The sequence below is a fragment of the Engystomops pustulosus genome, chromosome 5, assembly GCF_040894005.1.
Source record: "Engystomops pustulosus chromosome 5, aEngPut4.maternal, whole genome shotgun sequence".
In the NCBI taxonomy this organism is placed as follows: domain Eukaryota; kingdom Metazoa; phylum Chordata; class Amphibia; order Anura; family Leptodactylidae; genus Engystomops; species Engystomops pustulosus.
In genome coordinates this window covers 141,778,451-141,800,715 of record NC_092415.1, presented here as the reverse complement: position 1 = coordinate 141,800,715, position 22,265 = coordinate 141,778,451, and the positions used below count along the sequence as shown (strand labels likewise).

The 22,265-nt window shown below is 39.2% G+C and overlaps 1 protein-coding gene across 5 annotated transcripts in view; it reads right to left on the bottom strand.

Annotated features, from left to right (window-relative positions):
- The window catches only part of BBS9 (Bardet-Biedl syndrome 9), a 271,289-nt gene that overhangs the window by 149,322 nt on the left and 99,702 nt on the right, over positions 1 to 22,265 (bottom strand). For 4 of the 5 annotated variants that reach the window (XM_072153261.1, XM_072153263.1, XM_072153262.1 and 1 more), the window contains 5 exons: positions 18,042 to 18,118; positions 10,109 to 10,162; positions 5,506 to 5,608; positions 4,103 to 4,207; positions 543 to 557 (listed from right to left, as the gene is read on the bottom strand). In XM_072153261.1, the coding sequence (XP_072009362.1) occupies positions 543 to 557; positions 4,103 to 4,207; positions 5,506 to 5,608; positions 10,109 to 10,162; positions 18,042 to 18,118 (354 nt within the window). The remainder of the gene's footprint in view (positions 1 to 542; positions 558 to 4,102; positions 4,208 to 5,505; positions 5,609 to 10,108; positions 10,163 to 18,041; positions 18,119 to 22,265) is intronic. The other variant, XM_072153264.1, reaches the window with a different exon arrangement.

Here is a 22,265-nt window from a genome sequence, read left to right as displayed (position 1 = left end):
ATAAAGATATAATATTATTTGCGTTCTTTGTTGAATATACTGTACAGAAAGCCTTCTTAAATGTCAGTAGGATATGTGCCATTGAAAGCTACACATTCGTCCTGCAAAAAAACAAGGGCCAATTCCATCAATGTGTTAACTATGAATAACTCTTAATTTATAATCTCCAATCTGTTTTCTGAATTGATATAATTGCACAATAATATTTTAACTGGTCATATCGTTAAAAAGTGCAGAGAAAGTATCTGGATGGTTGAATATTACATTCCTATACTCTAGCAGAACATCTAATTTTCAAACCACTGGCAAACAGGAGTAACCTTCCCTTTGCTGCTCAAAGAACAGTTTCATAGTACAAGAAAAAACAAAGCAGAAGATAAAGATGACTGTAGGATATTTGTAACACTCCCCGGTACGCTGCTAATGGGCTCCCTTTGCAGGATTTACCATGCTCTTGAATACATACATACATAACATACAATTTTAGCTACAGAGCTCAAAATCTGAATAAACAGCCAAGCTCCATTGTTCATTATTCTTACCTTCAGGGTTCAGTTCTAATGTCACAGGCAGCAAAAAGGAGGAAAAAAAATCACAAAAAGGTAAGAAATGTTTAATAAAAGAACAGCTGTGCAAACTTCAGGGCACTTTAGCTGGAAAATAGCATATAACATTGGAAAATGGTTAATCCAATAAAGATTAGCTACTAAATGGAAATTTAATAAGCTACAGAAAGATGAGGTAAATAGGCTACGAAGAACTTTAAGACTTTTACATATAGAGCAATCTGCAGCGCATTTCTCTTCAATTCAAACTCAGGCCCTCTAGCCATAGAGACGTGCATGAACCAGGATTACATGCAGCATTTATTGACAGGCGGAAGTAACCCTAGTAAAGCAATTATATAATGTTAGCAGCAAGCTGAAATACTCAATGTGTAGGCTGGATCATATAACTCTTTATTAGTGTCCTCTGGCTCTGAAAGAGCAGAAGACCATTTTATTTTTAATACATATGGAGCTCATATTCATCTTTTTAATAGCCAAATATCAAATAAAAACCATAAAACTCACAAAATTTGAATTTATCTTCATGCATAAAACTTTTTTCTTTTTTCTGGGTTTTTGGTTGTTCTTTGTGTACTACAACGCTACCTTTTGCTTTATGCTTATTTTTATCATAAAAGTCCCAAATAAAAAGAAGTTGATGGAGTGGCACTGTGGTAGTCTGGATTGTAATCCGATGTGGGAGCAAGCTTCAGGGAATCTGGCTCGAAAAAGCCCTTACTTGAAAATGGCTACATAGAGATAGCTGAAACGTTGTATCTTTTTCCACTGGTAAAATAAAAAACACTACTGTATTTATTCTGGAGTGTTGCTTCGCTGTTGGATTTTTATCATAAAAGTGTCATAAGTAATATAGAGTATGGAGAGAGTCTGGTAGATTGAAGGCTATAACAGCATTTAACAGAATATTCTTTGCTCGCAAATGAGAAATCTTTAGATCATAGAAATTTCATATGGTATATTTAAAAGATACATGAAAAGACTATGCTTCAATCTAATGAACATCTCCCCAGCATCCACCAAAAGGTTAGATAGTTAGTCAGCAGCCCACTCAATAGCTACTTCCAAATACAATTTTGGGGTTTTCATCCCACTACTGCCATGATGCCTATTGGTTTATATATTGTCATGCTTCCCATTTATTTGTAATACTGATGTTATATGGGCTGTTCTTGTTACTGATGGTTACTGTTACATGTTTATATCCTTTAGGTAAGGGCACAGTTATTCCAATTCACAGAAAGGAATGGTGTTATTAGAACAAGCAGTAAGTTGTACATTTTCATTGTGAAATATAGTTGGCCACTAACCATTATTAGACTATGAGGTTCCATGATATTGCTTACTTGTGAATTTTTTTTCTAGTAAATATATTTGTTCTGGTTTACCAGGTTATGACTTGATAAATCTACATGGCTTAAAGTACATTTGCCCAGTGAAGTGATGATAATGGAGCAGAATATTATTTTCCACCCGTATGCATATGAACAGTTATATCAGCATTATTTGTGTTCTCAGTGGACTGTTTTCAATGAAACATGTGGTTTTCTTGAAATTTATAAAAAAAAAAAGGGAACAACTAGTTCATAAAATTGACCAAATATTTGTAAGTCATGATATGAAGATCCAAGTGTCTGCCCTGTAGCTTTTATGCTGGAGTGCAGCACAACTGATGACACTTTCTGCACCAGATGCCCCCATTCACCATACATGGGACAGATTACAGAAAACCCTCTTTATACTTCACACCGACACAGGTACAGAATATATGTAAAAGGAACCTCAAGCAGAAAATTAAACATGTAAATAAATTATACGTAAAATGAGTGGTGGTTAGTCATAGATAATGTGATAAGGGATTAGCGCTACGGAATTTGATGGCGATATATAAAGATTATTATTATTATTTACATTTAGAATTCCCTCCAGATACAATGGGACACTCATTTCACAGATAGGGAAGGCTATTGACTTCACCTTGTTTTAAACCTAAAATAATCCAGTTGCTTGCAGCAAGAATCTCCCTTTGTGCAGAGAGATCTGTAGGAGGTTACATTACACTAAACATTGCGGTACACACGCTTCTAGGCACAATTGCTTGGAGCACCTTGTGTTCTTAAAAGGTAGTATAAGCTTTCCAGAAATACAAACAGCTGACTGTGCCAGTATACACGGTTTTGATAATATGGCAAGCAATAAAGTATATTGTATACTTTAGCAAATTACAAAGGTCACTGCAGCCATTGACAGTAAAGTTTTGTTTTAAATACATACAAAAAAAGAAATATGCAGTGGTTATGCCATTTCAGCACTCACTATTGCATCCACAAAAAGGAGAGGTAGCCGGCAATGAGCATGGTTAAAGACTAGTGTCATCTCCAAAGCCATCAGCAAAGAGTTGAACGCACAAAGTCCACAAGTGAAATCTTTACAGATAGAGTACTATTCTTATTCCTATCCCCCAAATCTATTACTATATTCCTTATCCACAATCTTCAGTAAAGCATGCATGGCATGGCCTTTAAAGGGAACCTGTCACCACAGAACAATATTATAAAGCCCTTACAGTAACTTCTAGATAACTGTGGTGCCTTTGTATATTGTGGATGTTTCTGTTTCGTCCCAAAAAACACTTTAATTCAGCCTGGTTTGTCTCATCGATGCAGTCAAGAAGATACTGTTAGGGGTTCATAGTGTTGTTCTATGGTGATAGGTTCCCTTTAAGAGTCACAACGCCTGTAATAGTGGCTGGAAAGACTACCTTCATAAGGACAATTCATTCCATACTGCACAACATCTATGGCCTCTTACCTAGCCAAAGCAGCTCTCTACACTGTACTGACAATCAAAAATGATTCCAAACAGTGTTGTCTACAATTGGGTATAAACTGGAAAAGAATGGCCAGAATGGCACAGTCAGGTGTTGTGTAGGTAGGGGAGAACCTTGGGGCCTATGCATGGGAAACCCATCTTACTGCCAGCTATATTGCCAGGAGCATTCAGTTTTACACATCTATATTTTTATTCTTAGTCTGTATATTAGGTTACAATTTTAAAGCAGTACTTTCCCTACAACGGTTGTAAGATTTTTCGGACTATAAGGCGCACCAAAATATAAGCCGCACCATCAATAAATGCCTGCTAAAATGTCTAGGTTTATATATATACCTGATTATAAGGATGAATGACCAGCAGGTGGCAGACTTGGGCACAGTTCAAGGCAGCTGTTGTCTGTAAGTAAGGTTCGTATATAAGGCGCACTGGACTATAAGGCACACCTTTGATTTCTGAGAAAATCAAAGGATTTTTTGTGCGCCTTATAGTCCGAAAAATACGGTATGTCATTCTTATTTATGCACTACATGAACCCTCAAGGAGGTGGATGCGAGTATCTGGTGTTCAAAAGGTGATGCAATCAAGTAGTAGTCAAGAAGACTTCTCGTTTTAGTAGCAATGTGATGCATTTCATCTTGGAAGCAAGAAGGGCTAAAAGTTTCAGAACAAATTCCTTATTACACAATTATTAAAATAGTCACCTGTTGGAGTGTTGTATGAAACAACTGCACTTCCCTCGAGGTCTGATGGGGGACAGTTTCCCTTCAGGAACACAGAAACACTTACAGATTTAGCCACTCCTGGTTCTGAAGAATAAGATATAAAAAAATGTACATTCAGTACAACTCCTGAACTCTGAGCTTTCTGGGCTCATACAATTCACTTTTTAATTACTTACAGAAAACAAACAAGACTGCAAAGCCATGCAGATACGCAAATATGCCTCATTAGCCCTGAGAAATGTAGTCATATTGTCTACAGTTTGCACTGGACAATCTGGTGACAGATCCTCTTTATATGTGTTGTGTTTGGAGGGTTTTTTTTACCCATATGTTAAGGTACAATTACAATATTTCTCAGAATACAAAACGTACTTTTAAGAAAAAAGTGACTGTATCTTGCAAGTCAGAAGGATTCAGCACTGCCAGACTGTCCTGACGCTTTCCGGGAGATTGGGTGAAGCGCTGATAAAGCATTACAAGTGATCCCTGAGCGAGCACTGCCTCTGCAATGCCAATCTGGGTAGCCTAGCAGCAGAGTAGTGTGTTCATGTGTATGTGTTAAATATATTTTTTGCTTTTTGTGTCCAAACCTGGGCTGCATCTTGTAGTAAGGTGTGTTTTACTGTCCCTTCCTCTACAAGTGTTTCATTAATTTAGGAAAAAAAAACATTACACTTTTGGTGGGTAAAGTTGATTCTTTTTCCTATGCCCAATAAGTTTGAAATTATAATATACTGGGGCACCTTTACTAAGAACGGTACAAACTGCACTAAATGCGGTTTGCCTGTGTCATGTGCAGTGTGTGCCAGGATTTCTGGAGCCCGTTCTTCATGAATCTGGCGCTCCGTGCATTGCCCCAACAGAGTACACCAGTTTTTTTTTTATGCGCCTTTAACATAGGGATTGCGACATACTTATGTCGGACTTTGCATGTTAAATTTGGTGCGTTGTCTGACTGAGCACCAGAACTAATTTGTGTCACATGATGCCTAGTGCAGCTGTTCCAGAAAAGGGTCGCGTGCGACACAAATGTGGTGCAAGAAGTTTGTCCAACAGAAAACTAGTGCAATGGCCTTAGTAAATGTGCCCCACTGACTCTCCCAGTAGTGCCCACAGAGAGGTTAATTCTGTCAGCACAAATATTAAGTTCAATGGGATGAGACTGTGAAGTATTAGGAAAAGCACATAGTTAAGCACCTATATAGATTACAAAAATACAAGTGAAAGGGCTAATATCTAGGTAGGTGACTTAAGGTAAAAAGTCATAGCAGCCTCAGGTGTCATAGCAGCCTCAGGTGTGAACATTGACAATTGCATACATTACAAACGCTCACAGAGTTCACTACTGTCACATTGTCGGTGCATGAAGTTTTAATACTCACCAATGGAATGAAAAATGAATTGATCCTGAGTAAGAGCTAAAAAGGGAGGGACACTTATAGCGAGCACTGTCTTCTGTACATGCAGCCTGGTCCGTATTGAGAACTAAGTAGAAAATAATGATAAAATTCAAATTGAAGGAAGCCTTTACATTTTAAGCAGTTAAGTCTTTAAATGAAAGTATTACACCCTAAATTGGGTCTGCACATCCTGTGCCTGCATGCTGCCGCCACTGAAACCGATAGGCACCGCCATCAATCCTCAAGACTAGTGCTTACCACTCCCGGTATCTCCTGATCTGTCCTGGCTTCTGATGGTTATATGTGCTGACATCAGGGTTTAGGGCAGTACAACGGCTGAAGCAACGCTCGGCTCCTCTCCTGCTGTGGCTGTCGCACTGCCCTGTGTCCTAAAGCTGTGTCTTCGTGTCTGCTCCAGGGGAAGGGATCTCCAGAATTATTTTTGTCTGATATGTGCACTATATTTGCATTTTGCACAGGGATCTGTAATAGTTATTATACAGATACTGTATGTGGTTTCTAGGGTGGTATCTGTACTGTACTGTACAAAAAGAAACACTATATACAACTCCCTCTCTATGGCTCTCCGATTCAGAAGCAGCTCAACCAGTCACCGGAGGCCTTTGTATACAGAGGCTCAGCAGTGACACTACACTGACAAGTGCACACCAGCTACAGCCTGCAATTGCTAATCTAATGGGTGTACGGCTGTCAACATTGTGTTATCTTCGGCCTGTGTTCTGAGCTGGGACAGCAGTTGCTGTGACTAGAAGTCACAATAACAGTAAGTATTGGACCACTAAGTCCAGGTTTACACATTATTCTTTGAAATGTATTTTGAGGTGTCATCTCATCTATCTGCACAAGGAATAGCCCTATGCAATGGGACTTACCTATATGCAGCTACCTGACATGGTTTTAGCAGTGATTTAGCACTGAAACTAACTAGATGGGGCATGCCCTTTTTATCCATTTGGGAGGGGAAAATAAGGTGAAAATAAAAGAGAGGTAGGTTCTCTGCATTTATATAGCAGATACTGAACAGTATCAAAACACTGTGTGAACATCAGACCAATATAAATTTACTTGGTAAAGTCCCATGCATATGACTGCATGGGGACACATAAAAACCCATGGCTCCCATAGAGGTCATGGAAAGCTGGAGGCTCATCTCTCTATGGAGAGGTGAGGAGCACTCACCCCTCTTCCCTTCTTCTCTCGGCCATGCGTATAAAGCTTAAAGGGGTATTCTCGTCTGAGCATTTACATTCAGTTTGATAAATCTGCCATATATAAACATTTCTTCAATTAGATGTTATTAAAAAATATGTTCCTGTGTGAAGATAATTTCTCATAAATGTAGTCATTTTGTCCCTTAGAAACGAGATGGGTTCCTCGGATACGGCCACCTCTGCTGGAGGGATTGCACAAAGAAACAAAAGGTTATTGTATATAATATGTCCGGGAGTTACTACATTTCGCACAGCCGTCCTGTGGTAATGATTGCTGAATCCAGGAGGTCAGGCAGGGCTCAATAGCGCATGTCTGGCCACCGCTGCCAGAGTGTGACGTGGTCGTATCCGAGGAAGCTATCTCGTTTCTAAGGGACAACATGACTACATTTATGAGAAATTATCTTCACACAGGAACATTTTTTTTAATAACATCCAATTGAAGAAATGTTTATAAATGGAAGATTAGTGAAACTGAATGTGAATGCCGAGACGAGAATACCCCTTTAAGTTAGGTCAGAGATTTGTCAAATGTGTTCTAGAAGCTCTTTACTTCAGTTAATAGGTGGTAGTTAAACTTAATTGTCGATTCCTTTGAACTAATTTAAAACTTGAGGTGAATCATTAACTACATGCAACTAGCACTCGATCCCATTGGGTTGCAAAAAAACTTCAGGGAATTAAAAGGGTACTCTAAAGTAATGACTATTTCAAAAACTCCAGGGCACACTACATTATTATACATTTACTAAAAATTGTAAACTTTAACTTGAATTTAACTACATTTCCAACAGCACTACTGCTATTTTCCACAGATCCCTAAAAACTAGACATATTGTCCTGTATCCCAATGTTCCATTTCTGACAAATAACCATCAGAGTCAATGAGTTACAAACTTTGCCTTATCTCCCGATGTCAAATAACATACTCAAAGCCTGAAGTGCACTCTTGGATGAAAGCCCAAGACTTTAAAGCACAGAACCGCATGCAGAGCACAACCCTTGTCTATCGCATTACCTTTCCGCATTCTGTAAATGACAAGGTGTGTTTACACAGTACTTTAAGTCTTTATATGTCTATCAGGGGCAGAGAATTGGCAGGACATTTTGGCACATTTGTCTAAATGACAGCCTACAAACAGGAAACGGTAAAGTCAACTGTATTTTATTTCCTGAGTACCTGCAGGCACTATTCGAGGTACACAGAATGACAGTAGAGGTGGCTATGTCAATTTGCAGACTGGAATAAAAAAGTCAAAGCCTGCACAGGAAATAAGAGAGTGTAAGATTTCTCTTCAGCAGTTATCAGTGTAATCAGTTCCCTCATAAAATAGTTTTCTTTCTTGTTGGCATTTTGTGGAAAATAAACACCTTTTGCATTTCCAGAGATTACAAAACATCTCCATTCACTCAGTCCAAAGAGTCACCTCATACTCCCCATTAAACTCTAAACCCAGACAGTTCATAGCATAGTTTATTATGAACTAGTTTCTGCAGTAATTTTCTCCATTTCAAGCTACCGGATTTTGGATACATATGGAATAAGGAAGCTTCTCAACTGCTTTAAATTTAACTTTCATTGATGTTTTGGAGCTAAAAACCTATATGAATGCCAATACTGTTGTATCTATTCTTCTGTTATAAATAAGCAGCACAACATTTGAAGGGGTTTTCCAAGATGTTGATATAGATGGCCTTTCCTGAGGATCCATGTCAGATCAGCAGTGGATACACTTCTGACCACAGGATTGGATGGTATAGTATACCAGGCAAGGTTAATTTTTCAATACACCACAGAAAACATAGGCGACGGTGGATGGCTGTCAAAGGCAGGATACGTAATGGGCATTGTGACAATAAGTTTCCTTCGGCTAAGTGCCTGGAAACCTAGGGGCTGCTTGTGCTTGTCAACAGATCAAACAATCCTCGATAGTAGTAGTCTGTCTGGGTTGCCTGGAGTCTGTTAGGCTTGTCAGTGTGCCCTCATATAACCAGATCTACCAACTCCTCCTGACAGTTATTTCAGAACTGCCTAGATGGCGGACAGTCTTGAAAGATGACCATTATGCTTCTGCCAATCCAATGATGCACCTTCTTTCAAAGTCTATCGGCTTCACAAAGTGAGTGCATTGATAAAGGGAACCTGTCAGCAGGGGCCTCATTTTCACTAAAAACAGATTGCAGAAGCCCATTACAGCTGCACTGCAAATATGCATTTCTGCTTTCTCTAAGCATTTGTTTTACAATATAATTGTGTGTTATAATTTACGTTGTACCCTGACAGAATCATCTGTGTAGTTCCAGGGGTTGGCTGGTTTGGATGCATTTCAAACATGTGACTTATCTGAGCTGCAGACTGTTCAGCTCTTGGCCCCCACCTTTGTGCTCCTGTACATCTCCTCCCTCTCCCACTGATGTCAGCTCACCAGGCTGTGAGCTCTTTGAAAGAGTAGGAGGGAGGAGCTGTACGTGAGCACAAAGGTGGGGGCCAAGAGCTGAGTAGTCTGAAGCAAAGACAAGTCACATATTGTTTTTTGAAATGCATCCAAACCAAAACCCTGGGACTACACAGAGGATTCGGTCAAGGGGCAAAGTAAGTTACAACACACAATTATATTGTAATACAAATGCTTAGAGAAAAGGCATATTTACAATGTAGCTGTAATGGGCTTCTGTAACCTGTCTTTAGTGAAAATTAGGTCCCTGGTGACAGGTTCCCTTTAAGGCATGTCTAGTGGTTAAAGTGCCTTCTAGCTCCTGCGGCTCATCAATTACACATGCTCATCAAAGAGTAGTCTCTGAAAACCTTTGGCATCCATCTAAATGTAAATTTTAGCATGAGTTTGGTCAGCTATTTATGTTATTTGTCAATAAGTGTAAATAAGATGTACCATTTTAATTCCAGAGCAAGCATACTGTTCAATGAGGTTACAGCTCATTAATGTAGCTATGATGTAGTCATCCTCTGATTAGCCACTGTAGAGTAGGTCAAAGCGGTCAAAAGCTACATGTGCCACTGCTGATGACCTGTCTTCCAATGGCTTGCAGGAGGTCCACAACAACAAGGGAGCAGCGGCAACATTGAGCAGGCAGCCAATGTTGAGCATATTTCTATACAAGTCGGGCACCCCTATTAACCTTAAATTAGTTTATGAGGACAATGTGTCCAGTCACACAAAGGTGTCAGCTGTTTAGCTGATAAAAGTTCACAGTATTTGGCATTGAAAATGACATTCTTAACAGCTGATTTGAATTAGTAAACAGTTTTGAAAGGGCTATCAAAAAGAAAATAGACTAATTGGGTTAGAATAAAGTAGAAGGGGCAAAATGAAAAGTGCACTATAAACACTTACCTTAACTGTAACAGAAGGGACAGCTTCAGACTCCACAGCACTGTCTACAGCTTGCTGTTGAAAATAATAATTTATATAATTTTTTAATAAAAAAAACTAATTGTAACTTATTTTAAATAGACAAACACATAAAAAATAGGAAATATTCATATGTAAACCAGAAGCAGCCATTATACTGTAAAGTAAAGTAGTAACCAAAATACTAATGAAATATATAGATAATATATAACAAAATAGTTTTAGAATAGTAATTTTGAAACAAAGTTCTATTGTATTACAAAATGATTGAAGAAAATACTATTTAAGGGGGTTTTACACATTTGCAGAGAAACCATAAAGAAGCAGCAGCTAGATGATAGAGGAAACTGTTCTACTAATGGCTACAGAAAAGTCCAGAAATGATTTCACGTGCAAGGAATGAATCAGTGATGTCATATTCATTCCACATGTGACAAGTGTCCCCCCCAAAGATATGGTACCAGGGACGCCCCCCTCGAAGTATAACGGTTTCCTCCATTTCCCTCCTAAATGCTGTTTCTGCAAGGATTTTCTGCAAATGTGGAAAATCCCTTTAAATGCAGAAACAAAGTTAGAGTAATGCAATTTTTTTTTAAATGCTGTTTAAACCATGTAATGTCTAAACTAAAAAGGTATTTAGTAACGCTGTTTCACCTAACCAAGAAAATGCCATTAGAGCATCTCATAATTATAAGTAAAGTCTTTTTTGTAGAAAATCCTCTGTATACGAGGTACTAATAGTGTTAAATATAAGATGCAATTGTACTTATATAAACAATTATGGCATAAAAGTTTATGGTATAAAAACAGACCACTATGTGTTACCATTGAGATAAATTATCCTTTGGGGAATTTATTTGCAACCAGTGGTATCCTTTTATGGTAAAGCTAAAACTCCTGACACCTCTGAACCTCTCCACAATTTCTTTGGATTGCTAGATTTTCCTGACACTCCACACCAAAAAAAATGTGCATTGATGGCATTGCACAATTGAAGGCGTCAAAATGAGAAAAATAATTAAAGTCCAATCAAGCAACAACCTTCATCTATCATACAAATAATTTCAGCATGAAATCATTATGTCAGTATAAAGGTTATCACTGCAAAATTATGTCTGAAAAATTTCTGAATCTGTCTGAAGCAAGGAAACTATAAATAAATGTGCACAATTCCACTTCATAATAACTCTAATATCAATGGGTGATAAACAGAAGCACAATACAAACAATGACTTCTAAGCTTGAGACAAAAAAAAATCTTGCGAAACACTTGAGGCCGATTGATAGATTTAAAAAAGCACTGGAACACTTTAACCCCTTAACAGGGTCGCATCTGCCACGAGGCTGGTTGGAAATCCCGCCTCAGGCAGCAGATGACAGAGCCCTGTTGGAAGATAATTGCAATGTGGGTGATTTGGCAAGTGCCTGAATCACTCACAAAAGAACCAAGCTGCCGCTGGCATGGCGTGGCACTGACCTGTTTCAATGCGCCGCTCTTTTGCTCTGGGAGACCCAGGCACTTTTAGTTATGTCGTGGGCAGCGTATGATGACGTCACCGCGACCCCAGCTGAAGAGCCTAGAGGAGAAGTAAATGATCGCGGCAGCATGGGAAGACAAAAGCACCATGTAAGTTTTAGCTTACTGTCATTTATCTGAGTTTTATCTCAGTATTTTCTAACTGTGGTGTAATCCACTGTCTTCATTCTGTTAGCAGTGGCTATGTAACAATAAGAATAAGATTGTGGACTAGGGTAAAAGTGGGGATGGGGAAACTTTACAATTGGACTGCAACATAATCAAATGAGGAGTGGGAGACACTTTCTGGGGCTGCTTACATAACTAAACAAGGTCTGTTGGAATTTTAGACCATTCTTCTTTGGCAAAATGCTGCAGGTCACTGAGATTTTAAGGTGGCTTCTCCAAACTCCATTGTGTGATCCTCCGCCATGTTTGACTTTAAAGGCCTCTTTTTTTCCTATAAACTCTATGTTGATGCCTTTTCCCAAAAAGCTCTACTTTTGTCTCATCTGACCAGAGGACATTCTCCCAAAAGTTTTAGGCTTTCTCAGTTAAGTTTTGGCAAACTCCAGCCTGGCTTTTATATTTCTGTGTAAGAATTGGGTCCTTCCTGGGTATCCTACCATACAGTCCCTTTTCAGTCAAACGCCGACGGATAATACAGGTTGACACTGTTGCACTCTCTGACTGCAGGGCAGCTTGAACTTGTTTGGATGTTAGTTGAGGTTCTTTATCCACCATCCGCACAATCTTCAATTTTTCTTATCCATCCACATCTAGGGAGATTAGCCTCATGGGCTTTAAACTTCTTGATGACACTGCGCACGGTAGACACAGGAACATTCAGGTCTTTGGAGATGGACTTGTAGCGTTGAGATGCTTCCTCATAATTTGGATTCTCAAGTCCTCAGACAGTTCTTTGGCCTTCTTTCTTTTCTCCATGCTCAATGTGGTAAACACAAGGACACAGGACAGAGGTTGAGTAAACTTTAATCCATTTCAATTGGCTGCAAGTGTGATTTAGTTATTGCCACCACCTGTTAGGTACCACAGGTAAGTTACAGGTGCTGTTAATTAAACAAATTAGAGAAGCATCACATGATTTCTCAAACAGTGGCAATACATTTGTCCACCCCCTTTTTATGTTTGGTGTGGAATTATATCCAATTTGGCTTTTTGACTTTTCTTTTTGTGGTTTTCCATTGAAGACAAATTAAATGAAGATAATAATACTAAATAATTTCTGATTGCAATAATTTTTTGTAAAAAAAAAATTGTATTATCTGACATAATTGCACCACTGTATTTCCATACCATAACAATACATAGGGAGGGAAATATCTGTGTCGCGGTGGAGGATAAAAGAGAAATCCAATTACCAGTAAGTGTAATTTTCACATTTCCCCTAAGCCACCACAGGCACCACAGGGGGAAAATAGAGAGAAATTCCTAGTGGGGGGCAACAGCAGACAACACCTTTCTACCAAAGGATAGGTTGTGAGCAGAGGAAATGTCCAATTTATAATGTCAAAAAAAGGTAGTAGGATTAGCCCAGTTAGCCGCCCTACATAACTGGTCTAGTGAAGCCAAAGCCTCTTCAGCCCAGAAGGTGGAGACTGCCGAAGTGAATGGAATCAATGGCAGTTCTGATCCATTGAGCTATTGCCACCTTACAAGCCGCTTTTCCCTTATTCCGCAAGGAGGATACACCTTTGTACATCCAGGGAATTAAAATCTCATTTTCAGAAGAAGGATTGGGTCAAATAAAAGAGAGGCGGATCGCCTGTTGACAATGGAAAGCCGAAACCACCCGAGGTAAAACAGAGGGCTGATGTTTTAATACAATACAGTCTTCTAATATTCTAAAATATGGGAGTTTACATGAGAAAGCCTGTATTTCATCCAGGCTGCAGACTGTACTAATAGCCAATAGAAAGACCAAAAGTGGACTCTTCGAGGGGCTCAAAGGGAGGACCTGTCAAAACAGAGAATACCAGGTTAACATCCCAAGTTCCCTAAAACTCTGTTAGAGACAAAAAGACATCTTTCCTCAATGCCCATTCTCCTTCCTTCAGATTGCCTTTTCCTTCCAAATTTACTGCTGTAGTGGAACTGAGGTTTTTCTCTGCCTATCTGAACAATTATTTGGCTACTCTGCACAGGGCCAAGCCTTTTGTTCCGCCTTGCTGGTTTAAATACATTACAGTGGCCATGTTGTCGGATAGTATTCTCACATCTCTTTGTTGAATGAAGGTGAAATATCTTAACAATGCCTGAAACACTGCAAGTTTCTGTCTTGCATTTGAGGATCCGGTATGCCATGAAGAGTCCCAAGCACCCTGCTCTACTGTGTCTTCTAGGTGAGTCCCCCAGCCATACCTGTTGGCATCTGTGGTGATGGCCACCAAAGAGAATGGTCTCCAGGCTACTCCTGTAGTGACATTTTTACGGATTCTCCACCAGCAGAGGGAACCTTTGATTTTGTATGGAACCACCACTTCCTTGTCCAGTGACTCTACACGGGTGTCCAGTAAGACTCCTAAAAATACTTTTTATTGGGAAGGAACTAATTTTGATTTTTTCCAATTTAGCAGCCCTCCTAATTTTGAAAGTGTTGTTGCCACTTCGCCCAAATGTCCTTGTAGTAATTGTTGTGTAGGGGCAGAGATAAGCGAGTGGTCCAGGTATGGGATTATATGGATGCCTTTTAAATGTAAATATATTCGGGGCAGCGGAAAAAGCAAACGGTAAGTCCTCAAACTGGAAATGATGAAGTACCTCTGTTAAGAAAAGAGCAACTCTCAGATACCTTTGGCAGTTCCTGTGGTTCGGGAAATGAAGATAGGCGTAGCTCAGGTCCATGGTCACCGTGAATTGATTCTTCTGCAGAGACTGTACTGTAGACCGTATTGTCTCCATCTTGAATTTCGTGTATTTCGGAAAATTTTTTAAAAATCTTTTATATTGAAAATGGCTCAGAACAAGCCGTGTGGTTTTCTTAACAGTAAAAAACAGAGGAGTACTACTCTTTTCTCTGGTGCCCCAATGTCACTTAATTAAGTCAGTCTTTTATAATCAGGAATCTTCGAGTAAGGCATTTACCCATAGGGGAACATAATAGAACCACCTTAGCCTCCCCCCCATGGGGAGCCTGGCATCAGTGGTCTGTGCATCCTTTATTAACATTAGGGTTGAAGAGGAAACCTTTTCCTTGGCCTCTAGCCTGTCGCAGGATTGGTACTGAACCAAAGATCTCTTCTGTTTGTGTGCGGGATATCAAGTGATGTTCTAGCTGTCCAAGCCAGACCTCCAGGGTACGTGCAGTAGATGTAGCCGATATGCTGGGCCGTAACATGCCCATAGAATTTTCCCAAGATTTCTTCAGGAGACTAGCCACTTTTTTATCCAAAGGATCCAAGTAGTCCTAAATCCTCAAAAGGTAGAGATGTTTTCTTGGACATTTTTGTTATAGGAGCATCCACCTTCGATACCGTGTCTCAGAAGAAACTTTCTTTTAAAAAATGTTGACACTCTCATAAGTATTTCAAGGTCTTTACATAATTTTTTAATTAATGCTTCTGTTTCTGTGAACAGGAAAAACTTTTTTTTTAGGACCTGAAAGATCTAGCCCTGGATAGACAGAGTTTCATTTACTTGTTTCTAATCCCATTGTTGCTCTAAGGGATCTAAGCAAAGAGTCCGTATCCTCTGGCGTACAGAATGGCTTTCCGGAACCACCGTCTGATTCCACATCAGAGATTTCAACCTTTTCTTTGGAAATAGGTGGCGGAATGGATTGCGGAATGGGTTACTGGCATTCTAGAGGTAGATGGCTGGGACTCATTAGCAGGTGTTAGCTTTTTCTCAACCACATTTGTTAGCTTTTTTTTTATCAGGACCTCAAAGCTGGACCGGGAGACTTCTTTAACCACTTTGTCTGCACATTTTTGCTTAACTTCTTTTTAGAGGATGAAGACAATGGGGCTTATTTAGGAAGGGTCCCGCAGATTGCACTTTTTGAGATTTGCGCCGCTGTGAAAGCTATTTAGAATGGGATTATGTCGCACAGGATCAGATTTTGGCGATCCGACGAATTCTGACTGAGCGTGGGATTCAACTTTAAATTGTGTTGCAAGACATGCACTTACATACAGTGCGAACAAGAAGGTGAACTCCGGCGGACCTGAGCGGGGAAGCAACAGATGCAGGAAATCGGGCGCACACTCTTTGTGAATTGCGACAAAGTTCATACTAGTCGGACAACGCACAGCTGGGATCGCGCTGGACCGGGTAAGTAAATGTGCCCCTGTGACTTTTTGCAAATTGCACAAAACTTATACGGTACAATAGAAAAAAGATTAAAATAATCAAAATTGGGATCATAACCATTTTTACCCTTTACCTCCCAGAGGAGGGAAACCGAGCCAAAGGTTTCAGCAGGATCCAGAATGACATGATGTCAATCTGGAGCGGAGTACAGCAAAGCAGAGAGGAAGGAGCAATAGCACTTTACAGGCAAACACCACTAGCTGAAGACCAGCTCCCAGGAACAGACATGCTGCAAGCTCACTTGGAGCTTTAACCTTTAAAATCTGGTGCCAAAATCTTCACCTCCCGGATGGCAAGGCCCCCTTCTCTGATGCTCCAATTACCGTTTGGCAGCAGGGTTAACTAAATAAAACTGTCCTCTTCACTTAGCAGACTCACTGCTGGGGAGGAAAAACAGAGACACCCCACCCTGTGGGTAGCCCCTTTGTGTGATACTTGTGCTAAATCCTGCTGCCACGCCTCCATGTGGGCTGCCTACGTGTGAGGACTCATGCCAGAGGTACGTGGAAAGAAAGTACATGTGTTGCCTGGAACCCCTATACCTTAACACCTTAAGAACACAGCCTAAAACAGCCTTCGGAAAACACACCTTTTTACGTTTTTTACTGCTCAAATTCCAAAAGATATAACTTTTTAATTTTTTTTATGTGACATGGGCATATAAGGGCTTGTTTTTTGGGGGGAAGATTTGTATTTTCCAATGGGTTTATTTTTATGGTGAAAATAGCATGAAGATTCAAATTTATAAACCCTTTCCTGCAACTGTTCAGAATAAAACTGCTGTTTTCCAGCTGTTTTTTTTAAATGAAACATTTACTCAGTTCAGTATAATAAACATGATATAATTATTCTATAGATTAGTACGGTTAAGGAGATACCAAACATGTACAGGTTTTCTTATATTTTACAACTTTAGCAAATAAAAACTCCTATTTATGGAAACCACATTTGCCATATTCTGAGAGCTATAATTTTTTTATTCCTCAATCAAAAGAGGGTTATTAGAACTTGTTTGTTGCGGGAAAAGGTAACTGTTAGATTGGTACTATTATAGGGTACATCTAACTTTTTGATCGCTTTCTATTACTTGTTTTTGGGAGGTAGGAAGTTAGTTTATTTTTTTTATTTTTTTATACACCTAAAAATAGGTGTATGATAATGAAATAGATGCTTGGCCAAGGACGCGACAATACCAATTTTGTGTTTAGGGGGTTATATTAATTATTTTATATATAAGTATATATAGGGTAATGGGAGGTGTTTTTTTAATTATTTTATTTATATATTTACTTTTTTTATTTCTTTATTTTACTTTTTTTCCCTCCCACTAGGGGACTTACACTGGGGATACCTTCATCCCTTGTATTGTATCTATCAGTGATTTACTGACAGTTCGCCTATTAGATCCAGTCTTGAAATGGATCTCATGGGCAACCGTACATGGCAGACACGGACCTCCAGCTGCCATGGCAACCCCTCGGCAGCCCCAAATCGCGCTGTGGAGGACAGGGGAGTGACAGAGGAAACAATGTTCCCTATGTTCTCTTCTTAGCTGCCACGCTCGTACTCGATCACGGCTGTTAAGGAATTAAACTGCCCGGCACGGAGCGATCTCCATGTCAGGCAGACGCAGCAGGGACCAGGTTGTATGTAACAGATGGTCTCCTGCTGCGGATCACGCTGGCACACTGGCAGTGCCAGCGCAATCCCAAAGACGATATAAATCATCCTCAAACGTTCTTAAGGGGTTAAGAGGTCCCTTTAGCTGCACTTCTTCACGACGGTGCACTGAAGGGTTCCGTCCATTCTGAGGTACTAGAAACAAAAACTTGTGAGTTTTGAGGAGAGGCTATATTTAAAGGGTTAAAGGGTTCCAGTCCTTTGTAAAATATACTCTATGCTGGAAAAGTGAAGAAAAGATATTTTAAAAAATACATACCATACAATAAAAAAAGAATAATGGAGACACAAAACTAAAAGTCCAGTAAGTGCTAAGTTGTCACCAGCATTTACATGGCTATAAACTGCAGGTTCATACACGGCATTAAAAAAATACATGACACTCACCGACACAGCATCAAGAACAGGAGAAACATTGGCAGATAAAGTCAGATCATCTTCTTTTTCAATTTTTGGCAAAATATCTTAAAAGAAAAATAATGGTCATATGAAAAAGAAAGCAAAACAATAAAGACACAGAAGAACAATTACAATGAGTATAGGAATATTCTGTATAGAAATATATAGACTTTGGGTGCCCAGAGTATAGCGAAGTCTTTACAGATGGTCTCACTGAGCTATTATTTTCTAGAGGCAAAGTATTACAATAGTAAAAAGTGTACAAAAAGTAAATGTTTTTAAAATCAAGTGGGCTGAACATTCAAGAAGACTGTGCGCCCCTTAGTAATCAACACTCTTGGATCTATGTGTGTGAATATACAGGTGTTCCCTGACTTAAGAACACCTGACTTACAGACAACCCCTAGTTACAAACGGCCCTCTGGATATTGGTAATTTACTGTACTTTAGTCCCAGGCTACAGAAATCAGCTGCAAGTTATCAATCCTCAAAAACACCAAAAAAATTGTCTGGGGTTACAATTATAAAATATACAATTCCGACTTACATACAAATTCATCTTAAGAACAAACCTACAGAACCTTTCTTGTATGTAACCTGGGGACTGCCTGTGTGTGTGTGTGAATTTATGTACAATAATAAATATTATATATTCATACACGGTATACAGTACAGACCAAAAGTTTGGACACATCTTTGGACACTTTGGAGTTTTCTGTATTTTCAGGACTATAAAAATTGTAGATTCACACGGAAGGAATCAAAACTATTGAATAACACATGTGGGATTATAAAATTAACAAAAAAAGTGTGAAACAACTGAAAATATGTCTTCTATTCTAGGTTCTTCAAAGTAGCTACCTTTTGCTTTGATTACTGCTTTACACACTCTTGGCATTCTCTTGATGAGCTTCAAGAGGTAGTCACCAGAAAAGGTTTTCACATCACAGGTTTGACCTGTCAGGTTTAATAAGTGGTATTTCTTGCCTTATAAATGGTGAAGGGACCATCAGTTGTGTTGTGCAGAAAACAGCTGATGGTCCTACTGAACAGACTATTAGAATTTGTATTATGGCTAGAAAAAAAGAAGCTCAGTAAAGAAAAACAAGTGGCCATCATTAAGGTCAGACAGTTTGAAGATTGGAAAAACTTTGAAAGTGTCCCCAAGTGCAGTTGCAAAAACCATCAAGCGCTACAAAGAAACTGGTTCACATAAAGACCGCCCCAGAAAAGGAAGACCAAGAGTAACCTCTGCTGGGGAGTATAAGTTTATCCGAGTCACCAGCCTCAGAAATCACAGGTTAACAGCATCTCAGATTAGAGACCAGGTCACTATCACACTGCGTTCTGGCAGACGACACATCTCTACAACAACTGTTAAGAGGAGACTGTGTGCAGCAGCCTTCATGGTAAAATAGCTGTTAGGAAACCACTGATAAGGACAGGCAACAAGCAGAAGAGACTTGTTTGGGCTAAATAACACAAGGAATGGAGATTATACCAGTGGAAATCTGCGCTTTGGTCTGATGAGTCCAAATTTAAGATCTTTGGTTCCAACCACCGTGTCTTTTTGCAACGCAGAAAAGGTGAAGAAATAAACTCTACATGCCTGGTCCCAACTGTAAGCATGGAGGAGGAGGTGGTGTGATGGTTTGGGGGTGCTTTGCCTGTGACACTGTTGGAGATTTATTCAAAATTGAAGGTTTACTGAACCAGCATTGTTACCACAGCATCTTGCCTGCTATTCGATCTGGTTTGCGTTTAGTTGGACCATCATTTATTTTTCAACAGTACAATGACCACAAACACACTTGTTTAAGGTGTTTGAGCCCTGTGTAAGGGCTATCTGACCAAATAGGAGAGTGATGAGGTGCTACGCCAGATGACCTGGCCTCCACAGTCACCAGACCTGAACCTAATCAAGATGATTTGGGGTAAGTTGGATCGCAGAGTGAAGGCAAAGGGGGCCAACAAGTGCTAAGCATCTCTGGGAACTCCTTCTAGACTGTTGGAAGACCATTTCAGGTGACTACCTCTTGAAGCTCATCAAGAGAATGCCAAGAGAGTGCACCGCAGTAATCAAAGGAAAAGGTGGCTACTTTGAAGAAACTAGAATATAAGACATATTTCCAGTTGTTTCACACTTTATTTGTTCAGTATATAATTCCACATCTGTTAATTCATAGTTTTGATGCCTTCATTGTGAATCTACAATTTTATAGTCATGAAAATACAGAAAACTCTGTGTCCAAAGAGGTGTCCAAACTTTTAGTCTGTACTGTATACCGTGTATGCATATATATTTACACATACACATAAAGGCAGTCCCTGGGTTACATACAAGATTCAAGGTTCTGTAGGTTTGTTCTTAAGTTCAATTTGTACATACAGAATAATCTTTACTGCATGTGTTTATTATAAATATACATTTATTTGTAGGGGTTCAGCTCACTGGTGACAGCCAAGACAGCTCACAGAGACGCAGAGTCAGACTTCCAAAAACTGATTTGACTGCCAGTCTTTATTTTCAGGTATATTTACAGGCCCAACATGTACAGGCTCATAACCAACAAAAACAGAATACTAAATAAAAGACCCGCCCGTCTGGGCTCTAGCTAACACAGTAGCTTTTCCCTCTCTGGCTACTAAATACAAAATAAAGGCAATGGCAGTCTTAACCTTCAGGCTTGTTCAATCACAGCATCACCTCTAGCTCGGATCAGAGAGACCCTCCTATGGTGCAGCTGGGAATTATTAAGCCCTGGTCCAGGTGCGGGCTAACAAGCTGCATTAACACTGCCCCAGAACCTGGATTAATCATCAATAGCCATCCATTTACCAAGCCTAGGTGAAAAACCTAGCTGGAATATAGATGCCATTGATGACCTTTCCAGCCACTGCCTTACACTATATACACACACACATATATATATATATATGAACGTGTCCAAATAAATTGAAAAGATAAAATAGAGCAAGTCCAAGGTCATGGTGATGTTAAACTCCATGGCACCAATGCACTGCTGTGCTGGAAAGCAGCTAAATCTGGCAAAGCAGGTGCCCCATGGGTCATATCTGTCATTAATAAATGTACGAACATTAAAATGACAAGTATTGCTGCTGAAAATTAACCAGACTCTTAAGGCAATATTCCATAAAATGCTTTTAAAATGAGCTCTGCGAGGCAGAACAGGATTGGCTCTGAGCAGCAACGGGGAAGAGCAGAAGCATTCAATGACTTAATGAATTGTTTTAATAGAAGTTTGGCATTTGAACATCAGTATAATTTAATGTCCATGATGCCTTGTAAAGTACTTGGCTCTGGAGACATTACAAGTCAAGCAGATTTAAGAAAAAAATAATTAACATTTTGTTTCCCATGCCATATTTAATAGATCTAAATTAAAACAAGTGCTTATGGAACTGGACTGTTTACATTGTGTTAATACTACTAGTACTGCAGATGTGCACAGTTAATCAAATTTTTATAGTTTTGTACACAATCCCAAGTATGTTTTTGGTTAAATATATGCAATAATAAAACATGAGAAAATTAGCAGTGTTGCCCATTAGATGATTACTTAAATTGTATTTTTCTTTCACCTGAATAATTCTAGTTGTTAAAATAGACATTCTAGTCTAGTCTAGTCATTGCATACACATTTTGACACCAAACTAGAATTATAAAATAATATATAATTAATAGTTATAGGTGGAGAATAGTTATGTTACAAACATTAATGAAAAGAGACCTTTGCTAATGCCCATTTTTAATGAATAAGCCATCATGGCAAAATTCAGGTCAGGCCAGAGTTTGGTGTACATATGCCTTCTGGATGATTGCAACATTTTACATATTTTTAGGCCTCTTTTACTTCACATATTGGGAGTATAATAAATATTTGAAAAGAATATTGGAAACATATTTTTATATACTATTTTGCGATCATATACTTCATATGAAATGCAGTGCTTAAGAGTTCACGTGAACCAGGAATTTCGAATGGCATCGGTGGGACTTATATTAACTGTGAAATAATAATCCTGAAGCAGGTTTTCAGTAAAGAGTGCATTGCTCTGACATATCTCCTCATGTAAAATATTATGTACATATGTTAACAATGGCAGATTACAGTATGGCTAACCTTGCAGCTGCATGGGCCCCGAGAGTCCCAGGGGGTCCATGGCTGGTAAAAAAAGGGAACACCAGAA